The 19,988-nt window shown below is 42.3% G+C and overlaps 1 protein-coding gene across 1 annotated transcript in view; it reads left to right on the top strand.

Annotated features, from left to right (window-relative positions):
* fgl1 (fibrinogen-like 1) overlaps positions 1–19,988 on the top strand; it is a 37,784-nt gene that overhangs the window by 4,675 nt on the left and 13,121 nt on the right. Inside the window, exons 4-5 of the mRNA XM_043690033.2 lie at positions 5,597–5,756; positions 8,676–8,773. Of these exons, the coding sequence (XP_043545968.1) occupies positions 5,597–5,756; positions 8,676–8,773 (258 nt within the window). The remainder of the gene's footprint in view (positions 1–5,596; positions 5,757–8,675; positions 8,774–19,988) is intronic.

Here is a 19,988-nt window from a genome sequence, read left to right as displayed (position 1 = left end):
TGCCAGAATTCAGGCCAGCAGCAGGCAGGAAGGAAAAATCTGCTGCCCTCCCCTTCACCAATCTGCCTGTCCATATTCATGACAGACATGGAAGTAATGACCACAACACCGTTCTTGAGCAGTCAAAGCCCCTGTCTTCACACTGATGACATCACATTGAATGTTTCAGTTCTTCACGATTATTGGGTCAAAAATTCTGTTGCATCATCACCTAACCATGGGATCAATCCTGGTTTCAATAAGAACTGTAGTAAAGCATATCAGGAGAAGCATCAGTAAAAGCTACTACACAGGATTACATGTATGCTGAACAGCAAAAGCAGCACACAAACAAAATCCTGAAATAAATCAAAATTCGGCAGTTCAACCACATCCAATTGAGACTGGTGGTGAACAGTTAACTAACCAGAGGAGGAAGAGCTGCCAAAAACATCCCATTCTAAATGAAGGGAGAGCCCATCAGTGCAAAGGACAAGACTAAAGCCTTGGAACCATTTACCTCAAAGTGTCAGATAGACATTCCATCCCAGCATCAACATGAGATCTCACTCATTTCAGATGTCAGTCTTTAAACAATTTGATTGACTATATGTAAATTAAGAAATGATGGAGGACATTGGATATTGCAATGGCCATGGGAGCCAACAGCATCTGAGCTGTGGTAAGAAACATTGCAGAACTTCAGAATTAGCTGTAACCTGAGCCAAGCTGTTCCAGTGCAACTACAACACAGCAATCTACCTGACAATGTGAAAAGTTGCCTAGTTAGGTTTTCTGTCTACAAAAGGGATGACCTATCAAATCCAGAAAATTACCATCCCATCAATCCATTTCTGATCAGCAGCAAAGTGCTGACTAGTGTAATTAATACTGTAATTAGCCAGGCTCCAAGAAAGGGGGTGCACAATGTCAATACTTTCAAGAGGATCTATGCTCAACCAGTCAGAACAAGGTCATCCCTGCTCACCAGAAGAACAAAATTTGTGAGGAGTTTCTCTTCTCATGAAAGATTCTGTATCTCTCATGCTCTTCCTATCAGAGTTTATCTATCTCCCACATTTACTGCTAGGCTCACATGAGACAGAACCAGCTTATACTTACAGTAGCAACCCGGAAGGTAAATTATCATGATGAGCAAGTCACTGGATTTTCTGTTATTGGCGTGGGCCTTAGGTTGCTGTATATGGATCTGGTACTGGGAGTTTGCTGTTAGCTGAGTTCACAGGGAACATCTGTACAGGGGTGGAAGGAGGAGACTTCAAGGGGTGGTGGATGGAAAGAAAGGAGGAGGCTGTTGGGAAAAGGAGAAGAAGGAAGCTGTCATGTAGGAGCGAAGAAGGAGACTGTTATGTGTTGGGGGAAGGGAAGAAGGAAGCTGGAAGCTGGAAAAGAGTGGGCAGAAGAGGAGGCTGCAAAGAAAGAACAATCAGTAATGGAACACTCAACTACCTAGGAGCCAGAAAGGCTTAAAATCACTAAAGTAATTAACTGCTTGAAAAATAAAAGTGGAATCTCTAAACTGCATAAGATCAGGAGATAATATTTGGGTAATATTTATTGGATGCCATTTTAATTAGCTCTGTTATTTATTAAATTTAATTCTATGGTTAAGACATGAGATGCAGTAAAAAAGATTGCAATTGCCTGGTTAAAATATTCCAACGTTTGGTATATGTGATGGAGCAGCTTTAGTTATGACCTCACCAGTTTGCAGAAGCAGTGTTAAGGGCGACGGTTTTATTTGTGCAAAAGTGTCTGTGAGTTGTTTTAACAAAAATACTTTTATTGCAAAATTATGCCTGTTCTCTTTGCCAATTTAAACACTGCTGTCTAGGAAATCACTGCCTTCTTTGTGTGTTGTTGTTCTAAGTTTAATAGAATTCTTCTAATTTGAGTTTCTGTGTGAGTCAAGTACAGAAAATATTGTTATGATCTAACTGCATCACCAAATAAATGAATTCATGAGACATAAGCACCTGTAAGTAAGAAGTAGCCTCTGCAAATTATAAGAAAAATCTCACAAAGAGCCCTTGTAAAATATGATTCTGCAAAAAGCCACATTCAAAAAATTGATTGCATAATATAAATGACCATGTGTGCAACTGTCTAACAAAAAGATGGTGAAGTGGGTCCTACGAAATCCTGAACTTTCAATGGGAATTATAAATAAAGTTAAAAATCATACAACACCAGGTTATAGTTCAACAGGTTTAATTGGAAGCACTAGCTTTCGGGCCACTGCTCCTTCATCAGATGGTTGTGGAGTATAAGATTGTAAGAAACAGAATTTATAACAAAAGTTTACAGTATGGTGCAACTGAAATTATATATTGAAAAAGACCTTGATTGCTTGTTAAGTCTCTCATTTGTTAGAATGATCATGTTGGTTTCAGTTCTTTCATATGTAAATCCCAAAACTTTCTTAAAAGTTACATTCTCAAGTGAACTTAAACAATTGGTGTCATGTCAGCCCAGATAAGGTATTGAAGGTGTTAGCTCCCTGTGAGGCTGTCTGTGTCACAATGGTCAGACTGATTCTAACCTAAAAAATGGATTTACAGAATCTTGCATGTATTCATGCAGTTTTTCAGCAAAGTAAAACATAGTTCTGCAGATTCACCCCACAAACGTATATATGTGTGTGTGTGTGTGTCGGGGTGGGGGGAGGTTATGGGTGTCTGTGGGAGAGTGTGTATATGTGAGTGTAAAGGGGTATAAATCTGTGAGAGGGTGCATGTGTAAGTGTGGGAGTGTATGAGGGTCTGCATGAGTGTGTGTCGGTAGGAGTGTGTGTATGTGTGTGTACAGGAGTTTGTGTGTATGTGTGTGTCGGTGTGTCAGTGTGTAGGAGTTTGTGTGTGTCGGAGTGTGTATGTATAGGAGTTTGTGTCCATGAATTCATGTAAGATTCTGTAAATCCGTTTTTTTAGATTAGAATCAGTCTGACAGTCACACAGGGAAGTTCACACCTTCAATACATTATCTGGGCCAACATGACACCAATTGTTAAAGTTCACTTGAGAATATTACTTTTAAAAAGGTTTTGCGATTTACATATGAAAGAACTGAAACCAACATGATTATTCTATCAGATGAGAGACTTAACAAACAATCCAGGTCTTTTTCAATATATGATTTCAGTTCCATGACATTGTAAACTTCTGCTATAAGTTCTATGTCTTACAATCTTATACACTACAACTACCTGATGAAGGAGCAGCGCTCCAAAAGCTACTGCTTCCAATTAAACCTGTTGAACTATAACCTGGTGTTGTGATTTTTAACTTTGTACACCCCAGTCCAACACCGGCATCTCTAAATCATTATAAATAAAGGCTTGGAGTGAAAAAGTAAAGACGTTTTGCTGACCTTATATAAACAGTTCGACTCCACTGTGACTGTGGAATCCAATTTGAGGCACTGGGAGAATGTTATGGCTTTATAGAGTATTCAGAAGAGATCTACTAGAATGCCGACAGGAGTAGAGATTACAGAGAAGCTGTGTTGGCTCTCCCGAGGGCCAAGAGGTCTGTGTAGATTTGCTGGAGACATATGAAATTATGAGGGTACAGAGTAGAGAGCATTTCCAATGGGTGATGGATCGATAATCAGATGGCCCAGATTCAATTTATTTACATTTATTGAGAAATGAACCAAATGAAACAGATGGAAGAGATTTTACAGAAGCATTGGTTAGAATTTAGAATACACACCTTCCAACTATTGTGATAATTACAGTTTCAATGAGTGTTATAAAAGGAATTGTGATGAATATTTGCAGAAGAGGAAATTAAAAATAAATGGAACAAGGTAGTAGTGGGATTAACTGAATTTCCCTTTGAAAGTACTATGGAAGTCTTGGTGGGTTAAATAGCCTCCTTCGCTGTTCCATGACTGTATTCTATTAGATCCAAAACATGATGCATCACAGAAGTTGTTGAAGATTAAAGGGGACCAATATGGAAGAGATCCAAGGTGCCTGGAAACAGAAGAAGCACCAGATCCCATGATTTCTGTCTCTGCCATTGCTATGAACTGGTGCTTACTCATCATTAACGTTGCTCAATGAAGTTTGGTCTGGATTCCATCAAGGTGACCTCATTAGAGTTTTGGTGAAGATTAAACTCCAAAGGTGGGTTCAAATGACATCTCTTGACTTTTTATCAAGTATAGCAGTAAGGATCTCTCGCAAATTTGAAGTCAATGGGGTTTTGAGCAGAACTCTTGGCTGATTGTAGTTATACCTAAGACAAAAGAAGATGGTTGTAATTGTTGAAGGTTAATCATCTCAGCACCAGGGCCTCTCTGTAGGAGTCCTCGGGAGAAGTCCCAGCATTTGCAACTCCTTTACCAATGACCTTCTGCCCATCAGAAGATCAGAATTGACAGTTTCTCCTGTTGATAGTACATTGTTTGATATCATTCGCAATTCCTCAGATACTGAAACAGTTTAGCCCACATGCAGCAAGACTACCTACAAGGCACAAGTCAGGAATGTGTTACTCTCCACTTGCCTCTATGACTACAGCTCCATCAACACTCAAGTTGCTAATGAAGAGAAATCAGACTGTTTTATTGGCATTCCATTTACAACCTTAAACATTAATTCCCTGTACCATGGAAGACAGTGACTGCAGTGTACATGATCTACAACATCTCACCAACACGTCTTCAAGTATATCTTCCAATGCATAACCTGTACCACCAAGAGGGATAAAGGCAGCAAATGCATGTGAACATCATCAATTATAAGTTCTCCTAGAAACCATACACCATCCAGACTGCGAATCATATCACTGTATCTTCATTATCGCTGGGTAAAAATTCTGGAACTCTCTTTCTCTGATGACACTGTGTACTGTTACACAAGAAATCCAGAAGTATAGGGAATGGGAAATGATGAAATTTAAATTCATTTCATGAAATATGGATTAAAAAGCTAATTGCAGTTTTGTGATTACGACTACTATCACTGGTGTAAAAACCCATTTGATTCACAAATGTCCTTCAGGAAAGGAGGCTTTCCATCCCTATCTGATCTGGCCTACATGTCACTCCAGATCCATTGCAAGGTCATTGACTCTTAACTGGCCCCTGATATGGCACCAGCAAGTCACTTGGGCCAAGGGTGATTAGTCATGGGCAACAATGCTGGCCTTAATGGTCTTGCCCATACCCTGTGAAAGAATAACACTTTTTTTAAAAAGTTCATTTATTTGCCCTTATCTCATTAATAAGTAAAGAAAATAATAAGCTACTTAGGCTTTTGAGCATGTATTATCCCAAACCACTGTAGTCAGGTTCACACCCTAAACAGCATACCCTTTGCAGGTTATCCTCAATGGAGTTGTGATTAAATAGATTATTATTTCCCTCTCAAGAATGAATCGTATCCAATTCCCCTACTGGAAGATTTTCTTTGCTTTGCCACCTCTTCACTGTTTATTTTTTACCAACTGCATCGTTCTAATTGTCTTTCATGTTGCCTATTTTCTATCCTTCTCCCTGTTTCCCTACACTTATTCTTCTATCCTTCAACCTCCTCCTCAGGAGTAATGCGAACTGATAAAATTCTGAAATTTTATTTTCCATAAAGACTGTGCCGAGATCTACAACAATGGAAATAGACGGAGTATGTTTTATAGAATTCAACCATTGTCATCTCCCACAAGCTTCAAGGTGTACTGTGATATGAGAGATGGTGGTGGCTGGACAGTCATCCAAAGACGGACTGATGGCAGTGAAAATTTCGACAGGTTTGGTCTAATTTTAAATGTTACATAACACGTCTTGAATGTATTTTGAATGAATTAATCTGTTGAGAAAAAGATTTCAAAGCAATAATTAAGTATTAAATGTGCAGCTGTACACTGCATTCAAAGAGCAGGGGACAATGCTTATAATCCTGCTGAGTCTATCCTTTAGAAAACGCTCACATATCATTGACCCTTCTTTTGGTAGAAACGTTCAGAATTCTTTCCATAATATGGTCATTCAATTTTCCATCAAAATTTCAACCTGATGTTGCTGTTCTCAGAAGTTAATATTTTTATGTTACTAAATGAGCTGAATCTTTCATAGTTCATAGGAGTATAATTTTTCTTACAATGTGTTGCTTTGAGGTACAATGTGTTGCTTTGCTCTTGAACAAATTACAACTGTTTTTGTGAAAGGATGTAAGCATTTGAAGTTTACTGAAAATTTAATTGACATTAAAATTTGTTACTCAAAATGTAGGGCTGGAGTTTATGGGGTCCCTTGTGACAGAAACCTGCTCTGAAAAGGGGTCTTCTGACTGACGAAACATAATTACATAACGTTCTCACACAGAGAGGTAGCTGCCCTGTAGACATTTAATGTTTGTCATCTGGAAGGAGCCTTTTCCCAGAGTTGACATTTTACTTGGTCAGCACGAAAGGTCCATCACTGATAGGATTACTGCATGAAGAACTGGAGCTAATGCAGGCTGGGCTACAGCTAATTCCTGGTATCACTAGGGAGAAGGTGGCAGATCCAAAGGGATGAGGAGGATAGGGAACTCAGTTTGAAAGGCCTGGAGATGGCGTGTTAAGTAGGGGAGGTGGTTGCATGCAATCCCCAAAGGATTCCCTTGTCCAACACCAGCCATGCAATGAAAGCTGTTAGATTTGATTTCCTCCTGCCGCGAGAAAAGAACAATGGGAGTGGGATGAGGCACTTAATTGGCCATGAGTTAACCATAAAATGACTGATGCACCCACAAGCCCTGTACAATATCTCAGGTTCTGGTTGGGCAGGCAGTTAGAAGGCATGGCTGTGAACTGTATTTTACAAGCTACCTTGACTTCACATATATTGGCAGGAGAGTGTAATTTTAAAAAACCCATAGAATTACTTGTTAACATGCACAAAATTGCTTTTCATTGAAGTATAACAATTAAATAATTACAACCTCCATAAAGATAAAATTTCTGTGGATTTTGCAGCAAATATCACAATGGGAAAATCCTCTGCCAAATAATCAGAGCTTTTAATAATAAAGAACATGTCACATTATTACATTTCACTTCCACACTGTCGGTATGATACGAGATTTGTGCTTTATGACTGAAAGTCAGAAACAAATGAAGAACACTTGCTTGAACAATAAGCAAATGTTGTCTGATTTGATCTTAAAGAACATCATTCATCCATTTTTATCAGTGTCTTTTTGAAAGTAATCCATTCAAATTTATGCTGCTGAACTCAGATCATCATTTGAATAGTGCAATTCCTTTATGATTGCTGAGTCAAAATCCTGGAACATTATATCTAACAACTTTACCACATGGGCTGCAGAAGTTCAGGAAGATAGTTCACTGTCATCACCACGTTCTCCAAGCCAACAGTTCCACATTCTGTAAAGATAAGGCTATTTTAAAAAAAAAGGTGCCTCTGAAACAGGAAATTACACATAATAGATTCTTGGAGATTAGAAATAAAGGAACATGCAGACCATTGTGAGCTATCAACTCAGTCCCAGTGAAAATATACATCTTAATATACGTAGTAAAGGGTGTGGTTTCAGCCAGTGAAATATATATTATTTATATTGACTGAACAATTCAATAAAAACAGATGACTGTACACATCTGATTGCTTAATCTGCCTGTGAATCTTGTTTAGTCCTTAGAATGGCAAAACTCAAAAAGTCCAATCAAAATCCTCTTTTCTGGGTGTATTGATATTTTTAAATGCACTGGTATTAACTACTTTATTTACTTTGAAGTATCAATTGATGTGAAAGCATCAGCCCAGTTTAATGATTGTACCTATATATTTGAATCAGCTTGCTCACCCTAGTAGCACGATCTAATGCTTCTAGATAACTTCTTCTAACATTGAAAACCAGAAGAAATGAATAAATATAAGTTCATTTTTTTCCAATATTTTTTACTGATTAATTTTTATTGAATGCTGAATCATCTTGTGACACCTCAAATTATATTTGGCTCCTTTATTTCTTCTGAAAGTGTTAATCATTGCCACTAATGAAGCCCCTTGCAACACAACACCGCAGCACTCTTGAAGATAGCTACCTGTCACACTCTGCTCAACCCCCACCACCTCTGCCAGGAGAAATGATAGGGGCAATGTAAATAGCCCAGAATTGTGAACAATCCAAAGTCCCAGCAGAAGTGTTTCTTCCTTAAATTCCTACCTCCCTTCGGTATTTACGTTCCCAAGCCTATGATTCATTTTAAAAATTGTGTTCATAACTTCTAGGAGGTTACTTTTAAACATAATTATTCAATTGATAAGGTGTTTCCATTTCTAATGAATTATGGATATTCAGGATGATTAATAATGAATGTTGGTGTATATTTCATAATGGATGTGCTCACATCAAATTAATAATACATGCATATTCTTGTTAAGCTTGAAGAAATCCAAGACCATTAATGACAGTTCATATTGTTGAGCTTATCAGCAGTTGAATATGTAATTGTGCTTTGTACTAAATCATTTTTCACAATTTACATGAGGTATGGTTTATGGTCCTGAGCATGTAGAAACCAATTAATCCTATTTGAAAGTATCCTCAGATGAGGTATTCATCAATGACTTCCATTCCTGGTTACTTTTTTCTTATACATGCTTTTGTATTTAATTCTCAAAAAAAATGAAATATAATACATTGCTTTTTTTAAATCAAGAGTCTGGTCTGATTACAAAGAAGGTTTTGGAAACTTTCAATCTGCCAATGGAGAATACTGGATTGGAAATGATAACTTGAATCATCTGACATCACAGGGTAAGTATTCCAATATCTTCGCTATAATGGGCTGTACCAATTTCTAGCTGAAATATAAATTGATCTGACAGGTTACAATAGCTGCAATGACCTCCTGCCAGTTTTTTCATGAGAACAGAAACAAATTTAATGTCTTCAGAGTTCAAAGAAAAGTGAAGATTCTGCACAAAAGATGCCTCTTTGACCCTTCGTCCCATTATTGCTGAAAGATTGAGAGGCACTTAGAAGTTTAAAACTTTATTTTTAAAACAGATTGTGCAGAAAAGCTGGGACCACTAATGCTGTAGTCAGTGCACAGTCAAGGCAAGCACTGTGGCTGTGCCATGAAATGGCAGAAGCACCAGCTCCAAATATTTGAAGATCTTGTCTCTGAAAAGTTTGCTTTGGTCAGAGTGGCTTTCGTGGGGCAGGTGAAAACTCTTGCCAGCCTAGTTTGTCCCCTAAAGCTCTCCAATGCAACATTCAGCCCGTCACACTGTAAAATTATAATGTGTTGAGTGTTCAAACGTTTTCATCACAGTGGTGGGAAATAGTCTCATACCTAATTCATTCTTTTTCAGCATTTCTAAATTATCAGATTCCTTACCATCCTTAGGTTCACTTTCTTTTCACATTATGAAGGATATTAAAGCCTCACAAGAAAATAACTTTCAAAAATATCCTTTGTCTTTTTCTAAAAAATTTTCAATCTTGGTCATTGTGCCAAAAAATTATGTTAATTTTTAAACAAATATCCTTCGTCCATTTTCAAAATTATTTTTGTGATGTGGGTTTCACTGGCCAAACTGGCATTTTTTTTGCCTGTTTTTAGTTGCCTTAAGGAAGTGATGATTGATTCGAATCAGTGCAATCCAGCAGTTTGATGCAACTTTATTTCAGAAAGTAGCTAAAAACAAACCATGTTGGTGTGGGACTGGAGTCACTTCCAAGCCAGACAGAACGCCTATTTCCTTCCATGAAGACCATAAGGCATAGTAGTGAAAATAAGGCCATTTGGCCCATCAAGTCCACTCCGCCATTCAATCATTGCTGATGTGCATTTCAACTCCACTTACCTGCACTCTCCCCATAGCCCTTAATTCCTTGTGAGATCAAGAATTTAGCAATATCTGCCTTGAAGACACTTAACGTCCCGGTCTCCACTGCACTCCGTGGCAATGAATTGCACAGGCCCACCTCTCTCCGGTTGAAGAAATGTCTCATTTCCGTTCTAGATTGACTTCCTGTAATTCTAAGGCTGTGCCCACGGGTCCTAGTCTCCTCAACTAACAGAAACAAATTCCCAGCATCCACCCTTTCTAAGCCATGCATTATTTTGTAAGTTTCTATTAGATCTCCCTTCAACCTTCTAAATTCTAATGAGTACAGTCTCAGGATCCTCAGCCATTCATCGTATGTTAGGCCTACTAATCCAGGGATCATCCATGTGAATCTCCACTGGACACGCTCCAGTGCCAGTATGCCCTTCCTGAGGTGTGAGGCCCAAAATTGAACACAGTATTCTAAATGTGGCCTAACTAGAGCTTTATGAAGTCTCAGTAGCACATCGCTGCTTTTATGTTCTAACCCTCGAGATAAATTACAACATTACATTTGCTTTCTGAACCACGGACTCAACCTGCAAGTCAATCTTAGAGAATCTTGGATGAGCACTCCAAGATCCCTTTGTACTTTGGCTTTATGAATTTTCTCACCATTTAGTAAATAGTCCGTCCCTGTATTTTTTTTTTGAAGTGCAAGACCTCGCATTTGCTCACGTTGAATTTCATCAGCCATTTCCTGGACCACTGTCCTAAACTGTCTAAATCTTTCTGCAGCCTCCCCACTTCCTCAGTACTACCTGCCTGTCCGCCTAACTTCATATCATCGGCGAACTTCGCCAGAATGCCCCCACTCCCTTCATCCAGATCATTAATATATAAAGTGAACAGCTGCGGCTCCAACACTGAACCCTGCGGGACACCACTGGTCATGAACTGCCTTTCCGAAAAAGAACCTTTTATTCCAACTCTGTGCCTTCTGTCAGACAGCCAATCCTCAATCCATGCCAGTAGCTCACCTTTGACACCATGGGCCCTCACCTTACTCAGCAGCCTCCCGTGAGGCACCTTATCAAATGCCTTTTGGAAGTCTAGATAGATAACATCTACTGGGTTTCCCTGGTCTAACCTACTTGTTACCTCTTCAAAGAATTCTAGGTTTGTCAGGCATGACTAAATCCATGCTGACTTGTTCTAATCCGACTCTGCACATTCAAGAACTTAGAAATCCCATCCTTAACGATGGATTTTAGAATTTTACCTACAACTGAGGTTAGGCTAATCAGCCTATAATTTTCCATCTTTTGTCTTGATCCTTTCTTGAACAAGGGGGTTACAACAGCAATTTTCCAATCATCTGGATCTTTCCCTGACTCCAGTGATTTTTGAAAGATCACAACCAACGCCTCCACTATTTCTTCAGCCACCTCCCTCAGAACTCTAGGATGTAGCCCATCGGGGCCAGGAGATTTCTCAACTTTTAGACCTTTTAGCTTTTCTAGCATTTTCTCTTTTGTAATGGCTACCACACTCAACTCTGTCCCTGACTCTCCTTAATTGTTGAGATATTACTCATGTCTTCCACAGTGAAGACTGACACAAAGTATTTATTAAGTTCTTCAGCTATTTCCTTATCTCCCAGCACTAGCCTTCCTGCATCAATTTGGAGCGGCCCAATTTCTACATTTGCCCTCGTTTATTTCTTATGTATTGAAAGAAACATTTACTATCATTTCTAATATTACTGGCTAGCTTACCTTCATATTTGATTCTCTCCTTCCTTATTTCTCTCTTTGTTATCCACTGTTTGTTTTTATAGATTTTCCAATCTTCTGATTTCTCAGTGCTCTTGGCCACTTTATAGGCTCTGTCTTTTTCTCTGATACATTTCCTGATGTCTTTTGTCAGCCATGGCTGTCTAACCCCCTCCTGGATAATCTTTCTTTTCTTTGGAATGAACCTCTGCACTATGTTCTCAATTACACCCAGAAACTCCTGCCATTGTTGCTCTATTGTCTTCCCCACTAGGCTCTGCTTCCAGTCAATTTTCGTCAGTTCCTTTCTCATGCCCCTCTCATGCACCTTTATTTAATTATAACACCATTACATCCAATTTTGCCTTCTCTATTTCAGATTGCAGACTGAACTCTACCATATTATGATCAATGCCTCCAAAGTGTTCCCTTACTTTAAGATCTTTCATAAAGTCTGGCTCATTACAGAGCATTAAGTCCAGAATAGCCTGCTTCCTTGCGGGCTCCATCACAAGCTGTTCCAAACACCCATCCTGTAAGCATTCCATGAATTCCCTTTCTTTGGACCCACCAGCAACATTGTTCATCCAGTCCATTTACATATTGAAGTTCCCCATGATCACCGTGACCTTGCCTTTCTGACATGCCCTATCTAGTTCCTGGTACATCTTGCGCCCCTGGTCCTGACCACTGCTGGGAGGTCTGTACATAACTCCCATTATGGTTTTTTTGCCTTTGTGGTTCCTCACCTCCACCCAAACAGACTCCCCATCATCTGATCCTATGTCATTCAGTGCCATAGATTTAATTTCATTCTTAACTAACAAGGCAACCCTGCTCCACTGCCCACATCCCTGTCTTTTCGATAATTTGTGAATCCTTGGATGTTTAACTGCCAGTCCTGAACCCTCTGCAACCACGTCACAATCATTCATGATGATTTGTGCCGTTAATTCATCGACTTTGTTTCGAATATTACGAGCATTCAGGTAAAGCACCTTAATGCTAATTTTCTTATCCTCATGATTTCCATCATCTCTTGTAATATGTCCTAAGTTATCCTTCCCTTTTGCTTCATTCCTAGTCTGCCTTGAACTTAAACCCTGCACACATGCTAACCTGCTGCTTATCTTTCTCCTTGACTCCATACTCCCTGTTGCTTTTCCTTTCCTTTCCCCAGACTCACAAGTTTAAAGTCCTAGTGACCACCCTATTTATCCTTTTTGCCAGAACATTGGTTCAAGATCAATTCAGGAGGAGACCATCCCATCGGTACAGATCACCCCGATTCTAAAACTGATGCCAATGTCCCATTAAATGGAATCCCTCTTTCGATACTAATCTCTCAGCCACATGTTTACTTCCCTAATTTTTTTATCCCTATGCCAATTAGTACATGGCTCGGGCAGTAATCCAGAGATTATGACCCTCGAGGACCTGTTCTTCAATTTCCTTCCTAGTACATGATACTCCCCAAACAGGTCCTCCTTCCTAGCCTTGCCTATGCTGTTAGTGCCAAAGTGGACCACAACAACTGGATCTTCTCCCTCCCGCTCCAATATCCTTTCAAGCTGATCAGAGATGTTCTGCACCCTGGCACTGGGCAGGCAACACATCATGCAGGACTCCCGATCCGGCTCTGTCCCCCTAATTATAGAATCCCCTCTAAAAACTACTTGTCTTTTTGCTCCCCCCTCTTGAATGGCCTTCTGCACCATGCTGCCATGGTCAGCTGGCTCATCCTGTCCAGAGCCCTTTTCCTCATCCATATAGGGAGCAAAAATCTCATACCTGTTGAACAAGGTCAAGGGCTGAGGCTCCTCCACTCCTGAATTCAGAATCCTCCTACCTACCTCACTTACATGAAGATCATTATTAAACTAGTTGGCTTTTAATGCAAACTGACAGCTTCATGAACACTTTTGCTGAATGCATTTTTATTTTCAATATTTATTTTTAGATTGACTTTAATATCAAGTTACAACAATGTGTTACAAAAATTTGAGTTCATTTGATCTGGATTATTAGTAGAGTGATACAGTCATGACATGCCCACTCCCCTGCAGTCTGTAGCAACACTGGGCACCAGGACGCAAAGGCACATTTTATATGTTTTTGGGTTGTAAATATAAAAAAAAACATAGAAACATAGAAAACAGTACGAGGAGTAGGGCACTTGGTCCTTCAAGTGTTTAGATTAGACTGGTGCTGGAAAAGCACAGCAGGTCAGGCAGCATCCAAGGAGCAGGAAAATTGACATTCCGGGCAAAAGCCCTTCATCAGGAATAGAGGCACAGAGTCTCCAGGGTGGAAAGATAAATGGGGGCGGGGGGGACTGGGGAGAAGGTAGCAAAGAGTACAATAGGTGAATGGGGATGGGGGTGATGGGACAGAGGGGAGGATGGAGCGGATACGTGGGAAGGGAGATTGGCAGGTAGGACAGGTCATGAGGACAGTACTGAGCTGGAAGGTTGGAACTGGGGTAAGGTGGGATGGGAGGGAAAATGAGGAGACTGGTGAAGTCCACATTGATGTCCTGGGGTTGAAGTGGTCCGAGGTGGAAAATGAGGCGCCAGGTGGTGAGGGAGCAGCGGTGCAGGAGGCCCAAAACCTGCATGTCCTTGGCCGAGTGGGAGGGGGAGTTGAAATGTTGGGCCATGAGGCAGTGGGGTTGATTGGTGCGGGTGTCCCGGAGATATTCCCTGAAGCGCTCTGCGAAGAGGCATCCAGTCTCCCCAATGTAGAAGAGACCGCATCGGGAGCAATGGATACAATAAGTGACATTGATGGATGTGCAGGTGCCCACTTGGTCCTTCAAGCCTGGTTTGTAATTTAGTATGATCATAGCTGATCATCCAACTCAACATTCTGTTCATTCTTTCTCCCTGTACCCTTTGATCCCTTTAGTCCTATGAACTATATCTAACTCCTTGAAACTTGCAATGTTTTGGCCTCAAGCCCTTTCTATGGCATAGAATTCCATAGGCTCACTGACTCTTGGTGAAGAAATTTCTCCTCACCCAGGTACTAAATGGACACCTCAAATGCCTAGACTATGATCCTGGTTCTGGATTCCTTGGTCATCAGAAACATCTTTCCTGCATTTACCCTGTCTAATCTATATGAATTTTAAAAGTTTCAATGAGACCCCCCCCCCTCATTCTTCTAAACTTCAGTGATTATAGTCCGAACAAATCCAGTCCTAATTTGGAAAGTATGTTCTGCAACGCGGACTATACTTTTGCCCCTAATTATAATTCACCCATCTGTATCCGTTTAGACAATAATATACCTTGAGCAGAAAGCCAGCACTATGCATAGATCAGAAGCTCAGGTGTTTCTGTGAACTCTGGTTGATATTCACCACTGAATTTCATTTATATGTCTTTGCAGGGGAAAATTCAACACCCAAGGAAGTTACAATACATCTGCCAAAATTTTGGGCTTGGGAAATGGAAGGGCAAATTGGGAAGGATCGAGACCTGGGCATTAGTTGTAGGACCTTTGTTTTTCTGTACCAAACCAAAAGGTTTAAACCTTGTTGTTTAGCACCTCTGTATCTTCAGGGAAAGGCTTTACTGGGTGTGCCTCTCATTATGCCACTAAAATAACTCAGTGGTCAGCTATTAATCACAGGAGTCCAATTTAGATTTATTCACAACATTCTATTTGAATCAAATGAGTGCCTTTGTCATCAAAAGAAACATAAACACTCAATGCACTGCAAGACAGGAACAGAACAACAAACACAGTTGCTCACTTTTAACTTGCAATTATTCCCAGCATCCCATTTCCTTTCCACCTAAAGTGATAATTAATAAACAAAAGATGACATTTATTTCCCACTGCTGCCAGAAACTATGTAGATTGGGACTCAATATATATATTAACGATTTTCTTTCAATATTTTCATTCATTTTCTTTTTAAAGCATTTTACTTATATGAATATAGGAACAGGAGCTGATCTATCCAACTATCATATTGGTTCCATATCCCTAAATACACCTTGTGTTATATCTCACAGTCAGTTAATCTATATACCTTTAACAGACACAGTATGTAAACATACCTTTAAGAGACATGTGCAGGATATCATCATAGCATGTGACCTGAGGATGTAAAGATCTCAGACTCCATCTCAGCTGTGGTCATTTGAAACATGGCATTCTGATGGAAACAGACCACTGCTTGTAAACAAACAGCTCAATGTTAGTGCAGACACTGAAGTTTCTATGAATGTAATATTTGTATATATTGGTGAGCTGTAAAAATCATCTATTGGATTTTTCAATATTGTGGGATCCCTGACCCAGTTACAAGGATAACATAAGCATCACTGTATCAGTTAAAGACACCGTGCTGGATGCAAAATGTACATCACCCTTGGCAATCAAAAATTTTATAAATTGCAAATTTAAAATCATGTATAATCCATTATAATTATTGGAGGACATTGGAGATACTTGGCTTGGGAGAGGGCCAAGAAGTTGATAAAAGCTGCAAATAGGTCTGGGGATTATGATGAGTACTTCATCTCCACATCTCCTTGTCATGCAACCATAAAGACATACAGGTTGTTCTGCTATAACAAGTGTTTCTTTACCGCAAATTTGTTGTAATGCAATTGACGGACTGGGGACACTGTTTCTAAAGCACGAACATTTAAAACATATGTTGGCTGCAACATAATTACATCACCAACACTTTAAGCGCTGTTTTGAAAGTGCAATTTTTCTAAAATGTGAGGTTTCACAAGAACGCAACCATTGTGTTATAGAAGAACTACCTGTAATAAGTAAAAGCAGGCTGAGGCCATTTGGCCCCTTTAGATTGCTTGACCAACTTCACGCTGCCTGTTAATTTGCAGAATTCCTCGATACAGCTCAAGCCAAATGTGCTATTGGTTACATGCATGCCTCACCAGGCACTCAAATTTATGCCACACTTCAAGTTAGCTTGCAACTCACTTGCATCTTATTTGCTGGAATAGTTTGTTCAGTGATTCTGAATAGGAAGAAGAGTAAATTGTGATGTGACAGTGCAGTGGCATGTTCCCAAATGTTCTGACACGACATTGCAATCCCTGTTGGAAATGGCAGATAGGAAGAGAAGTTTTCTGGTTGTAAGTTTGCGTGCTGCGCTGGCAGATTTGTTTTCAGACTTTTCAGCACGGTGAAGTGCTGGTGTTATGTCACACTTTCTATTTATGTGTCTTGGTCTCTTAAGGTGGGTAGTATCATTTCCGGTTCTTTTTCTCAGAGGATGGTAGATGGGGTCAAAATTGATGTTTTTGTTGATGGAGTTCCGGTTTGAATGCCAGGCTCTAAGAATTCCCGTGCGTGTCTCTGTTTGGTCTATCCTTTGATGTGTTGTCCCAGTCAAAGTGACGTCCTTCTTTGTCTGAATGCAAGGATGCTAGTGATAGTGGGTCATGTCTTTTGGTGACTAGTTGGTGTTCGTGTACACTGTATAGTCACAGAGGTCAGTGTAGTGATTGTAACAAGTTCAGCCAGGTGGACGTCATAGAATATGTGTTCCCTGATTGGGGCTGTTCACCTGGGCTGATCAGGGAGCACTGGCTGACTGATTAAAAACTTGGGTGTCAGACATCCTGTTCACTCTGCAAGCTGACTTTGAGGGAGCTGGATCAGTATCCAAGGAGCAGGAGAATCGACGTTTCGGGCATGAGCCCTTCTTCAGGAATGAGGAAAGTGTGTACAGCAGGCTAAGATAAAAGGTAGGGAGGAGGGACTTGGGAGAGGGGCGTTGGAAATGGAAGGAGGTCAAGGTAAGGGAGATAGGCCGGAGTGGGGTGGGGGTGGAGAGGTCAGGAAGAAGATGGCAGGTTAGGAAGGTGATGCTGAGTTCAAGGGATTTGACTGAGACAAGGTGGGGGGAGGGGAAATGAGGAAACTGGAGAAATCTGAGTTCATCCCTTGTGGTTGGAGGGTTCCTCGGCGGAAGATGAGGCGCTCTTCCTCCAACCGTCGTGTTGCTATGGTCTGGCGATGGAGGAGTCCAAGGACCTGCATGTCCTTGGTGGAGTGGGAGGGGGAGTTGAAGTGTTGAGCCACAGGGAGGTTGGGTTGGTTGGTCCAGGTGTCCCAGAGGTGTTCTCTGAAACGTTCCCCAAGTAGGCGGCCTGTCTCCCAAATATAGAGGAGGCCACATCAGGTGCAGCGGATGCAATAAATGATGTGTATGGAGGTGCAGGTGAATTTGTGGCGGATATGGAAGGATCCCTTGGGGCCTTGGAGGGAAGTAAGGGGGGAGGTGTGGGCGCAAGTTTTGCATTTCTTGTGGTTGCAGGGGAAGGTGCCTGGAGTAGAGGTTGGGTTGGTGGGGGGTGTGGACCTGACGAGGGAGTCACGGAGGGAGTGGTCTTTTCGGAACACTGATAGGGGAGGGGAGGGAAATATATCCCTGGTGGTGGGGTCCATTTGGAGGTGGCGGAAATGATGGTGGATGATACGCTGTATATGGAGGTTGTTGGGGTGGTAGGTGAGGACCAGTGGGGTTCTGTCCTGGTGGCGGTTGGAGGGGCGGGGCTCAAGGGCGGAGGAGCGGGAAGTGGGGGAGATGCGGTGGAGGGCATCGTTGACCATGTCTGGGGGGAAATTGCAGTCTTTGAAGAAGGAGGCCATCTGGGTTGTACGGTATTAGAACTGGTCCTCCTGGGAGCAGATGCGGCGGAGACGAAGGAATTGGGAATATGGAATGGCATTTGTACAGGGGGCAGGGTGGGAGGAGGTGTAGTCTAGGTAGCTGTGGGAGTCGATCGGTTTATAGTAAATGTCCGTGTTGATTCGGTCACCCGAGATAGAAATGGAAAGGTCTAGGAAGGGGAGGGAGGAATATGAGACGGTCCAGGTGAATTTGAGGTCGGGGTGGAAGGTATTGGTAAAGTGGGTGAACTGTTCGACCTCCTCGTGGGAGCACGAGGCAGCGCCGATAAGTCATCGATGTGGCGGAGGAAAAGGTGGGGGGTGGTGCCAGTGTAGCTGCGGAAGATGGACTGTTCCACATATCCTACAAAGAGGCAGGCATAGCTGGGGCCCAAGCGGGTGCCCATGGCTACTCCTTTGGTTTGGAGGAAGTGGGAGGATTGGAAAGAGAAGTTGTTCAGGTTGAGGACCAGTTCAGTCAGTCGAAGGAGGGTGTCAGTGGAAGGGTACTGGTTGGTACGGCGGGAAAGGAAGAAGCGGAGGGCTTTGAGTCCTTCGTGATGGGGGATGGAGGTGTACAGGGACTGGATGTCCATTGGGAAGATAAGGCGTTGGGTACCGGGGAAGCGAAAATCATGGAGGAGGTGGAGGGCATGGGTGGTGTCCCGAACGTAGGTGGGGAGTTCTTGGACTAAGGGTGACAGGACCGTGTCGAGGTATGCAGAGATGAGTTCAGTGGGGCAGGAGCAGGCTGAGACAATGGGTCGGCCGGGGCAGTCAGGTTTGTGGATTTTGGGCAGGAGGTAGAAACAGACGGTGCAGGGTTGTGGGACTGAGGTTGTAGGCGGTTGATGGGAGATCCCCTGAGGTGATGAGGTTATGGATGGTCTGGGAGATGATGGTTTGGTGATGGAAGGTGGGGTCATGGTTAAGGGGTGAGTAGGGGGAGGTGTCCGCAAGCTGGCGTTTAGCCTCAGCGGTGTAAAGGTCGGTGCACCAAACTACTACCGTGCCGCAGCCACTTCTGCCCCCAGTGATATCACTAACCTGCACAACCACCACGCCGCATGTGTCTCCGCCCCCACGCCGATCTCTGTCACCACGCTTAACCCCACCCACGCCGATCTTTATCACCATGCCTAACCCCGCCCCTACGGCGATCTCCGTCACCACGCCTAACCCCGCCACAACGCCAATCTCCGTCCTCGCCCCCACGCCCAAACCCGCCCCCATGCCGATCTCAGTCCCCGCCCCCACTCCCAGCTCCAGCCCCACACCAGGTCCTAGCTCCCAGCCGTCGTGTTTTCACTATCCCTCCAGAACTACCCCTCTCTGAGGATGAAAGATCAGTCCTCAGCAGAGGCCTCACCTTCATTCCCCTACGCTCTCGGATTAACGAGTTCAACACGCGGCGTGACATTGAACAATTCTTCTGCCGCCTTCGCCTCCGTGCCTACTTCTTCAACCAGGATTCTTGCCCACCCTCTGACGACCCCTTCTCCCGCCTCCAACACATCCCATTCACCTGGACACCCCGTGCTGGCCTCTTACCCGTCCTCGATCTCTTCATAGCCAACTGCTGCCGCAACATTAACCGCCTCAACATCTCCACCCCTCTCAACCACTCCAACCTCTCACTGTCGGAACATGCAGCCCTCCACTCCCTCCGTTCCAACCCCAACCTCACTATCAAACCGGCAGACAAGGGATGCGCGGTAGTAGTTTGGCGCACTGACCTTTACACCGCTGAGGCCT

The sequence above is a fragment of the Chiloscyllium plagiosum genome, unplaced genomic scaffold, assembly GCF_037043375.1.
Source record: "Chiloscyllium plagiosum isolate Xiang-an unplaced genomic scaffold, Cpla_swu_hap1 HiC_scaffold_1, whole genome shotgun sequence".
Lineage (NCBI taxonomy): Eukaryota > Metazoa > Chordata > Chondrichthyes > Orectolobiformes > Hemiscylliidae > Chiloscyllium > Chiloscyllium plagiosum.
This window is presented reverse-complemented; position numbering and strand designations above follow the sequence as displayed.